The 10,786-nt window shown below is 33.0% G+C and overlaps 1 protein-coding gene across 4 annotated transcripts; it reads right to left on the bottom strand.

Annotated features, from left to right (window-relative positions):
• Positions 1-2,793: 2,793 nt before the first annotated feature.
• Positions 2,794-7,371, bottom strand: LOC105130511 (E3 ubiquitin-protein ligase MBR2). 4 transcript variants are annotated; one of them, XM_011033063.1, is made up of 6 exons: positions 7,201-7,371; positions 4,407-5,607; positions 4,273-4,323; positions 4,100-4,198; positions 3,740-3,904; positions 2,794-3,268 (listed from the first exon to the last, which is right to left on the bottom strand). In XM_011033063.1, exons 2-6 carry the CDS (start codon positions 5,580-5,582, stop codon positions 3,179-3,181), a joined length of 1,581 nt encoding a protein of 526 aa, XP_011031365.1. In that variant the 5' UTR covers positions 5,583-5,607; positions 7,201-7,371; the 3' UTR covers positions 2,794-3,178. The 4 variants fall into 4 exon arrangements, with proteins under 4 accessions (XP_011031365.1, XP_011031362.1, XP_011031363.1 ...); XM_011033060.1 differs by having other exon boundaries at positions 2,794-3,260; positions 7,201-7,370; XM_011033061.1 differs by having other exon boundaries at positions 2,794-3,260; positions 4,407-6,272; positions 7,201-7,370.
• Positions 7,372-10,786: the final 3,415 nt, after the last annotated feature.

Here is a 10,786-nt window from a genome sequence, read left to right on the forward strand (position 1 = left end):
TCTTTCTTGTCATGTTTGAATTCTCATGTGAATGACCCCCGAAAATATCCCCAATAAAGCATTATTCTACCTATCGTGTACCCTCCAAGATTGTGGCTTTTCCATTCCGTGCCTAAACTAGCATAAATATGCTCTCACACGGGAATCTTAAAAGCTTTTACATGCCTGGACTAGCATAAATGTTATGCACTTGCAAAACGTGGAATTTGGCCATTCTTACATGCGCTGGTGTCACCATTTAACATATTCAAATCATGAGGGGAGATAGGAGAAGAATTTAATCCACGCAAGTTTTTATGGGAAAGAAGAAAAAATTCTGAGCTAGAGAGCAGGGATTTTCATGTTTTAATGATAAAGAAGTGGCCACATGCAAGTTTGTGAACAAGTGGTTGCTGATAATGAGCAAGGAATAGTGGCTTTCTGCTTGTTATCTGTTTCTTCACAGAACTCTATTTGCAGCAGTACTGGTTTCTCTCATCCAGTGGAAACTTAGCTGTTCAGTCTGCCATGAACTCTATAGGATCAGCTACAGGTAATATTTGCAAGAGAGATTTAAACACCTTTCTGAGATTCACTAACAGGCTAAAATTCCAGCACAGGTCGAGCCACCCGAATTCCATCTGTCAATCCTCACAGCACCGTTTGATCATAATGCAGAAACTGCCATTGAACTTGTTCTGAGATGTCCCGTAGAAGGCAGGATTTGGAATTTGTAAAATGGTATTCATATTTCTCATAAGCTCGTCTAAAGGTGGTGTACTGTATCTAGATTGCTATATTTAGCTTGGTCATCAGGAAAAATATATTTTGTTGGAGCTACAGTTTTTCACACTTTTTTCCCCAATCTTGTCAGATCCACTGAATGAGTTTTCCATAATCAAATGACTTTTGAAGAACCATGGACTTTAAAGAAGCTGGTTTCTCTGGTGTTCAAGAAAAGCTCTGCAATCAATTTTGCTCTGTTGATCAGTTACCATTTGCCTAAACTGATTATTTTGTTAGGAAGCTATGGCCCTTGTTATTATTTCATGGATATCCAGTTGCTTAGAGATCTGAACCATTGAAATAATGAAGTAATAGCCAGCAACTCGTATTCCTGTTTCATTTTCACTTCCAATTTTCTCCATTGAAGGATATCTTCGTTTCTTAAAATATCGCTTTCCATGTTTTCTGCTCTTGCCGGCCCTAAAAACACAGTATTCACTGTGACATCTTCCTCATGAAGGTCAAGTACATCATCAGGTGGGGTTTATTATTTCAGCAAGCTGATTCTTCTTTGCCTTCTTTCATTTCTCTTCTAAGCACTTCCGGGAAGTTATTTGGCCTCCATTAACCGACACGTTTCCTCTTCTACTCTTACTGATGTTTATCAGGTGCTGGTTTTCAATGAAACTGGTTACTTGAGATGGTATCTAAATTGACCAAATAGTTAGTAATGAATGAATTTCTTCATCTCATTCTCTATTTTAATTAAAATGAATTAATAATACTAGTGTGAATTTGTACAAGTTTCAAACCTGAATAATTTTAAATGGTAATAAAAAATCTTCAAGCCTAACTTGAAATCTTAAGTTTTTAGATTAAATTGGTTTTTTTGATATTTACATGTATTAGGAAAGAGACAGGGAGAGGGAGTTTAACAAATATTTCAGAAGTGTGTTGAGGATCAACTCGTTTGCTTCAGTTACAGGATCCGGATCAATCAGTGCACTGAACCTTTTTAAGAATGCTTCATCGTCGTGCCTGGATCCTGCTGTCAACTTGTGGAGATCCATCAAGATTTCTGCATGAAGAATGTAGCTGCTCCGTGTTTGGATGAAAATGAGATAAATCATGTTGATTGCTAATGAGCTGAAGAAAGATTAGAACTTACAGTGCTCCTCCAATTTCGACAGAAGAAAGTACTGTCTTGGACGTGTTCAGCTCGTTTGGGACTCGCGTAGTTTTTTCTTTCCCCATAAACCAGACATATTATTGAGAAAAAACACCTACATGACAAGCATGAAGGTACGAGGCAGAGAGAAACATACAGAATAAATGGAGAAAGACAAAACACAACTCCTAATCGGGTTATCAGGTTTCACCGAGTTAACTTTTAAATTAATTTGAAAAGAAATCCGGCTCAATTAAGATTCAGGTTGACACACAGCTCAACCCACCTACGGTGTTTAATAACTATGTTTTAGGGTGAAAAACATTGGTTCTTGAACCTGCCCTCCTTCCATGTGTTGTCAATTGGAAAACAAGGCAGTTTAAATAGTTGTTTTTATCATTTTGATAGAGCCGTCAACCTCTGTTTTATCTTTCTAATTTCCCTTGTGTTAATTAATTATCCCATAGGTAGTGTGAAGTGGCCATGCCATGCTAAGCTGCCATTTTATATGCCCCCATGGCCCCTTAATAGCCTAAGCCCATGTTCCATGGCTCGATACACAGATGCTTTTGGAACAATTTTTCTTCACCAGGACCTACGCCTCCCTCGTATTACAAATTATGGATGCCCTTGTTTAGTATACCAGCATTCAATCATGATTATCAATAACCAAAGTTATTAAGTCCATATCGGTCCATTACTCGAGCCAAGTCTAGGTGATGTATCTCGCTAGGTTAATCATAGGCCGGGTTTAAGACATTGACAACAAGCATAAGCTTAGCTTGTGCATGTTCAACTTGGCTGTAGACATGGACTGAAAAAACATGCAAAGATTCCTTTATTCCGTAGAGAGGCTATGGTTAACTTCACGCAAGCAAGTTACTTGATAAAAGGATCATCACCCCAACAAGGCACACCAATGCCGAAAGTAATCTTAAATGCCTTGAAAATTGGTCAATCTAGGAACATGTATATCACTTTGAAAGACCATATTTGTCCCAAAAGGCCAGAAACAAACCATGAAATTTTCGTTCGTGTTTCTTTTGTTTTGTGTAGACAAGTGACCTATGACTGTGGAGGCTTTACAGAGCCTGAACTTATTAGTCTTTTGAAAGAGAATTGTTATGTACATAAAAGAAAACTTATCAAAGAAATATATGGAAGGGGACAGACTTTTTTGTACAAAATGGAAAAGTCAATCGCCTGCATCTAATTCATTAATCGATTACAAGGATGGCAGTGGTGACGAGGATGAGGAGGAGGGAGCTGCTAATGTCTTGCAAATAGGGCACCAGTTTTTCAGACTTAGCCATTGATGTATGCAGGCCACATGATATCTATGCTCACATGGTAACCTTCCCACTTCATCTCCGTCAGCATACTCTTCCTGCAATACTAAAAAATTAAGCATCATGAGAAACAAGGTGATAGATAGACACACAGGGTTTGGTACACTGAAATAGCCAAATAAATATGCTCATTTTCATTCTAATAACTTGCTCCCAAGTGTAACTAACAAATGCCTGTACTTTTGGCTTCTTCAAAACCTGATTTACGAATTATCTTAAAATTATTGTGGTTGTTATTTTTCTCGAAGATGTATAAGGACCTCAGACTTGTTCTGCCTGTAACTAAATTGAACCTACAGGTGAGAAACCAAAATGGCCAGGTTTAGCACAATTTGCTTCCGCATAAAGTTACCATGTTAATGTTTTGAACCCTTCGTTTAAAATGACTTTTGAAATTCCAAATCAGTGAGAGGCATATATTAGACAACAAAAAACAAAAATAGAAACGAGTAAGAAAACAAATTAAAAAGAAAACAGGAAAGGAAGAACATAGGAAAACTAATGAACAGAAAAAGACCTGACAGATGCTGCATCTGATGTCATCTTTATCCCCTTCAAGGTTTGTAGTCGCATCCTCCATTGGAGTGGACTCATAAATGCTAGTCTTAAGGCATTCTGAAAATGCTTCCTCTGTTAGTGCCGTGCTCACAGTACCCATTCTCTCTTCAAGAGCTAATAATTCCTGTCAGAATAGGAATGATGTAAGGTTACAATGGCTAAGGATGACATAGATTGTTGAGGTAACTTTCAACTCAAAAAGTAAGTGTTCATAATAAAATTGGTTGATGAAGCACAGAAGTTTTGATAACAAAAGAAAAAGAAACACGTGAGCACAAAAAGTATGGAAGGAGGTAAAGAAGTACAAGGAATCTCAAACCTCATACGACATATTGTCAATATCCAGTCTCATCTCTCTGTGTTGATCATAGAAGTTCAGTCCATTAAGAACCAAATTGGTCTCCAAAACAAGCAATTGCTGCAAGACAGCAAAGAAGAGTCAGGCACGTGTATGGAACCAGATGAAATCAAAATGCCAAAATTTTTACCAACCTCATATGTTAGCTCTTCATCTTGTTCAATCCTCTCAAGTGCCAATAATACCTGTACAAAATCATTTAACCATCGTCTTCAATTAATGATATGATAGCAAGAAAACATGGTGAAACCAAATATGGAATAAATACCTCAGCAATTCCATCCATGTTGTGGTGCCGGAAGCTCTCTCGATTCATTAAAGATCGGGCATTACTAGCTTCTGCTGGACTGGATGGCGTAATACCCCGTAAACTCCCACTTCTACAGCCAGGTCGACTATAAGAACTTGGGCGACTTAAAGAGGCTTCCATAGAGAACTGGTGTGATGAACTAGGAGCATTCAAATCCAGGGATATATCAGGTTGAGACATTAGCGGGATCTCATTTGCTGATAAATTGTTTCCACCTCCTTGGTTAGAAAACCTTGTCCTTGCGTAGCCGCTGAGTGGTCTTCGAGTCCTAACTGATGCTGCGCTGCTATCCCTGTTCAAAGGTCCAGTTCTGGATCGCCTTGAATCAGAAATGGAGATACCAGGACTTGAACTAGCACTCCGCCCTTCTAATGATGTTCCAATCATCTTCTTCCCTCTGGCAGAGGAACTACTTTCTACATCACAAACTCTCTTTTTGACCATGTCTTTCCTTCTACTTAGATTTGAATCTGATGATGAAGAACCTGAAGAGGCAGCATCAGATAACGTGTTGCATCTAGGATTTTTGAGACCATACCTGCTGGCATTCACAGGCATCCCCTGGATTGTGCTTTTAGATGCCAAAGAAACAGGTGAGCCCACTACAGTATCAGGGTTTATGAATCCTGATTTCTGATGAAAATTCCTACGAGATCTTGTATTTGTTGACATACCGGAGCTTCCAACTTCCATTGAGGTGATGTCACTTGAACCAGCTCCATCAGATAGGGAAATGTCTAGTTTAATCCTTCCAGAAGGTGGTATCCCTTCAGGCTCATCCTGAACACTCCCAGTTTCAGAGGAATCTGCTTCTAGTCGAGAAGAAAACTTTTTCCGAGGCTCCTGTAAGGAGTTTCTAGGCTTGGTGATTACAGAGCAAGTCTTAGACGAGCTTCCAATTGTTTCCTTGCCACCTGAGGAAGATGAAAAAAAAGGTCTTGGCCTTGAAGATTTGGCTTTTTCTGAACTGATTTGAGCACCTTTACTAGAGTTCAGCCTGCCACTGCATCCAATTCGGTTGCAAAATTGAGCTTTTTGATATCTGTTATTAGCAGAACCTCTCAAAACATGGGCAGATCCCTTTCTAGAGACAAGGGATCCATCACCAGCTCTCTTACAAGAATAGTCATCCATGAATTATATACAAGTCCCTTTAAATCTGCAAACAGTTAATTAAATCTATTGTTCAGACCATTACAGCCTCTCGAAAAGCTGCGCCATATGAAGTGGGGAAAAAAAAGATGCATGGCAAAAATCTTTAAATAGAAGAATGTACCGCAATATTATCCACACCATGTCAGAAAATGTACAGCTTAACTAGGAAGCATCAATGATTCAAAGTGCAACTGAAAGATAAAGAGAAATCTGCTGCCAAAACCTAACTCAATAAATTGTTTCTAAACACTTGGGATATGAAGAATCATGCATTGATCACAAATCTTTATAAGGTGTCCATATCGAGATTACAGGAGACAAGAACAATACATCTAAAACAGCGACTACATTATAAATATCTAATCCATCCATTCATCAGAAAACTATGCAAACTGTGATCCAATAATCTCTTTTCTTAATACCATTTACCAAAGCATACAACTACAGCGAAAGTGCCAACAGAGGAATTCAGAGTAATAGTCAACCAAGATTCTTCCAGATTATAATAGCAACCACCAGCGGTGTTATTTCCAGCATCACAATAATCTGCAAATTTCCTCAAAAATCCTTATTGTGAATGCCTCATAGGTTTGTCTGCAAAGAAGCCTAAATCACCCTTCAAACGAATCATTAACGGGCAGTATGTATGCCAAAGAAATTGGTTGCCATCTGGCACAAATTCCATAAAAATCAAATTAAGATCCATGTCATCAGTATGGCTCAATAACAGAATATGTTTGGGTTTGATCAAACATTCAAACCTCGAATTTAAGCTACAGCTAATACAGACTTCCTAATATCTTCAAACAACAGTCCAATTCCAGCCATCAAATTAAACCTACACCTACACTCCTTTGCCCCACTAAAAAATATTTTATAATAATTTTTTTTTCTAATATACATCTTTCCCTCTTCTGCAACATAAATACACTAACAAAAATATAGCAAAGAACAAAAAGAACCTAAAACACCTGACAAAACGAAACAACATAAGATAACACAGGAACTCTGTTCCTTAAATTAAGAACTGATCGAGAAACAATCATATAAACCCAGAAAAAATAATCACATATTAAAGAGAAAAAACCTTGTTTTCCATTTGACAACTATATCAACTTTGATCACTCAAAGACAGGAAAAAAGAAAACACAATACAAAACAAGAAAAACCAAACATATATAGAGAACACCCAGATGGCAACACCTCCATAATTCATTTCCAAAAAAAGTGGTTCTCGTCAGTGTTTTTAGCAAAATAAAACCTCTCCTTTTTCCCTCAATTTTTCTCCACTCAATCTCTCCCTTATTTTCCATAAATAACTTGACCTTTTCTCCTTGGTTTTAGGATTCTTTTCAAATGAAAATTTTCAAGAAAAAAGAAAAAAGAAAAGCAACCAGCTTTCATCATTACAAAGAGAGAAAATCCAACAAAAAAACAAGACCAATCAAAACAGGAAAAACCCATCAACCAAATAAGAAAAACACAACAAATAAGAACAAAACCAACTCTTCTTATTCAAAATTGAATAAAAACCAAAAATATGGGGAAAAAAATGGTTCTTTTCACGTTAATTCAATACCGAGGTGGTCTGGTCTACCTTTTCTCCTTCTCGGTAATTGTTCGATAAAGAGGTAGAGATAGATATAAGCCTAGAGGAATTGAAGGCGTCTTATAGAGAGAGGAAATTTGTAGAGAGAGAAGTGGCAAAAACTTGTCTGCTTGTAATGTTTTTATGAGTGAAGAAAAGGGAAGGGAGACCCAGAGCTGAAGCCAGAAAGTTCCCCTTTTATTTATTTATTATCTATTATCTTTAATTAATTAATCTGTTTTTTTTTTTACAACTTGCATTTTTCTTACTTTCCTTTTTCACTCCTTTTGCGAAAAAGCATTTTTATCATCAAATATTTTACTTATAAAATATTTTTAATATTTAGAAATAGTTTCCTGTGATTAATGAGCAGTGATGATAATATAGTGACAATAATGATAAGATAATTTGATGATTATCAAAAAATAATTATAATAAAAAATTAATTGTAAAATGATGGTGAAAATTTTAAAAATAATGGTGATGTTTAAGAAGGTAATAATAAATGGTTGTAAAGGAGAATTGATATCGATGGCGAGGTTGATTAAAATGATAGTTGAAATAATTTAATGATATTGTAAATAAATTATTATTTATAAAATATATTATTAGAATTTATAAATTAAAAATATTATTTTTTTATATGAATTAAGATTGAAGTTCACTATAAAACATTTTTCATTAACCAAATTTTTATAAAATAATTTGATAAAAACAAACATAAAAAATTATATTTCAAAAACAAACACATAAGATTTGAAATATATTTTACTTTAAACAAAAAAAATTAAGTTGTATTTCAATAAATTAGGTAGGATTGGATTATTATTTTAAATAAAAAAAGATAAAAAATGTATATAATTTTTTAAAAATATATAAATTTATTTCTAGATTATATCACATAGCATTTTTATTTTATGTATTTATCTTTTATGTCATGTAACATTGATCCAACACAATTTTAATTTTAATAATTGAATAATAAGTTAATAATGACTAAACAAGAATATATATTTTTTAATTTTATTTTTCACGTATCTTAATTCAATTTCTTTAAAAGCAATGATTGATTTAATATAAGTTATATTGTAATATGTAGGATGTATTGATTATGGATAGTAATTAGAATTTAACCTCTATAATAAGATAAATTATTAGATATTTTTAATATATTTATTTTTCATTGGTATAAAAATTAAAATTATTATAAACATTATTTATTCACATAATAAAATTAATATTTTATATATAAAAATATATTTTTATCCGTGATCTAGTTATTTACTACTTGATTGATTAGTTAATTAAATTAAAAAAGAGCTAAGTGAGTGAGGCCTGTATGGCCGTTGGATTAAACGGGGGGTGCGGGGGGAGTCAAAGATCGACGGCTAATGATGACCTTGACGTCACTTACTGATTTATGCTCTTTTTTTGACATTTTTGTGGATGGAAAAAGAATACCGCACATCGCCACGGCACGTTCGTTAATTTTCGGATAAAAAAAATAAAAATAAATAATGTAGAAAAAATATTTTTTTATTATATTAAAATGTAAAGATTTATTTTAAAATTATTATAAAAAAATAAATTTTTATATCCTTTTCTTCAACTCTTTAGCTAAACATGTTTTTGTTCATTTTCTATCTATTTTTTCTATTTTAGAATATTAACTTACACAACCTTATATTTTACTTATTTTTTTATTTATTAGAAAAATTAAATTGTCCTTTTATTGGATCATGAAAATAAATATTATCATTCAAATAAAAAATTATTCTTGCATCCAAAAATATTGCTGGTTTTTTCCCTTTTCATAGGTGTTATTTCTATGTCTCAATTTTCTTTTTCTTTTTCTTTTTTTGTTTTGGTGATACGGTACGTGTCAGGGTATTTTCAAACATTGAGATTAAATATTTTCTTAATTAGATTTGAAATAAAATTCATATCCAAGCTGGTATAGATTCTTTCTAGATGTATTTTTTATATAGAAATTAAAATTTTTTACTATCTTAATAGTCACAAAAATATATAGTATGAAATACAAAATTGTTTACTGAAAAAAATTATTTCTTATAGTAAATCTAGTCATTATTTATTATGAGGTTATAATATTCTTTATTTTTTAAGAATTTTTTATATAAAAAAAGGAGAAAATAGTTGATATATTTCTTGGTCTTGCGGATTTAAAAACCAAGAAATCTATTTACAAACCCCTTTTTTTTCAACCATGCGAGTATTTAATTAATTAAATATCGCAATTCAAAGTGTTTCCATCTTGGAAACTCACACGACCCTTTTCTGTGGTTGTTATTAATCTATAGTGCCCAAATTAATTAATTAATTAATTATTTGATGGATGGATAATTTTCTACTTGCTATGAAGTGACTTGAATTGAGGGCCCTGAAGAGGCTAGATAAGCCATTGAAATTGTGCAATTTGATCCTCCTAACCTAGATTTTCGTCCATCCATCACTTTCTTTACGAGCCAAGGGGTAATGGCCCATTTACTAATTATTTTCTTTCTTTATTTTTCCCTGTATATATTTGTTTATTATAAAAAAAGAAAAGAAAAAAAGAAAGAGAGGCTGATGAGGACATTTTCCACTGTATATGTCTCTCACGTTTTCAAATTTTATTTTACTTCTAAGTCTTGTCAATAAAAATAAGATTCTTACTAAAACAGTCAAGATAAATAATGATATAATCATGTGATCATGTGAGAAGATGGCACTTATTATACAATAAAAAGAAATGTAAGTTTCTATAAAAATATTATCAAAATGAATATAGTTAGGAGTTAATTAGATATCAGGGCTGTAATAAAACATGCTTAAAACATATATTTAAGAATATATAGAAATTAATGAAATAAAATCTTTAATTTAACAAAAAAAATTTACTAAAAAAAATAAGAAAAAAATAAAGTGAAAAAAGTCACATGATAAAACATGCTTAAAACTTCTTTCTAAGAATAATTAAAGAAGAGAGATGAACGATATATTCTCAAGTGTACTGTTAGAATGTCGTTCCAAAATATAATAAAACATGTAATTGTTTGGAATTAAAATATAAGAAATAAATTTATTGGTCAAGTAAAGAGACCACGGGACTCATCAATTATTTATCATTAAAAAATGAACTTATTCTTAAAAAAATAGAATAAAAACAATATTCTTTATGCTCTAGCTAGTAGAGGACGGCATAAATTATGAGATTTGTTGCTGTTGTTGAGAGGTATTTGTAATTTCATTATGTTGACAAAAGTAGCTTATTAAGCTAATATATATTTTGATCATCCCAATATATATATATATATATATATATATATATTGGGATGATCAAAATATATATTAGCTTAGAAAGTTAGATATCGGTGTAGAGCTTCAACTGATCTGAGTTAAATGAAAAATAAATGAAGGAATTGACAAAGTTAAAATAATATTATTTTGATTTTTCTTTTGAAATTGAAATAATCCACCAAACAGTCCCGAGTCGATGCTACGTGGAGGAAGAAAGAACTATTGTTTTGGCCATCAACAGTTTTGTCCTAAATGGCCATCACCACCTCTGATTGAGCTTCCAGACCCCACAGCA

Source organism: Populus euphratica, unplaced genomic scaffold, assembly GCF_000495115.2.
Source record: "Populus euphratica unplaced genomic scaffold, PopEup_1.0 scaffold21.1, whole genome shotgun sequence".
In the NCBI taxonomy this organism is placed as follows: Eukaryota; Viridiplantae; Streptophyta; class Magnoliopsida; order Malpighiales; family Salicaceae; genus Populus; species Populus euphratica.

What these genes read in the sequence shown, in the direction of transcription:
- LOC105130511 (XM_011033060.1), bottom strand. Translation starts at nt 5,582, where the DNA reads ATGGATGACTATTCTTGTAAGAGAGCTGGTGATGGATCCCTTGTCTCT. An exon ending in ACATGGATGGAATTGCTGAG is followed by an intron (nt 4,324 to 4,406) that starts GTATTTATTCCA and finishes GATTTTGTACAG; the next exon opens with GTATTATTGGCACTTGAGAG. An exon ending in TTGACAATATGTCGTATGAG is followed by an intron (nt 3,905 to 4,099) that starts GTTTGAGATTCC and finishes CTATTCTGACAG; the next exon opens with GAATTATTAGCTCTTGAAGA.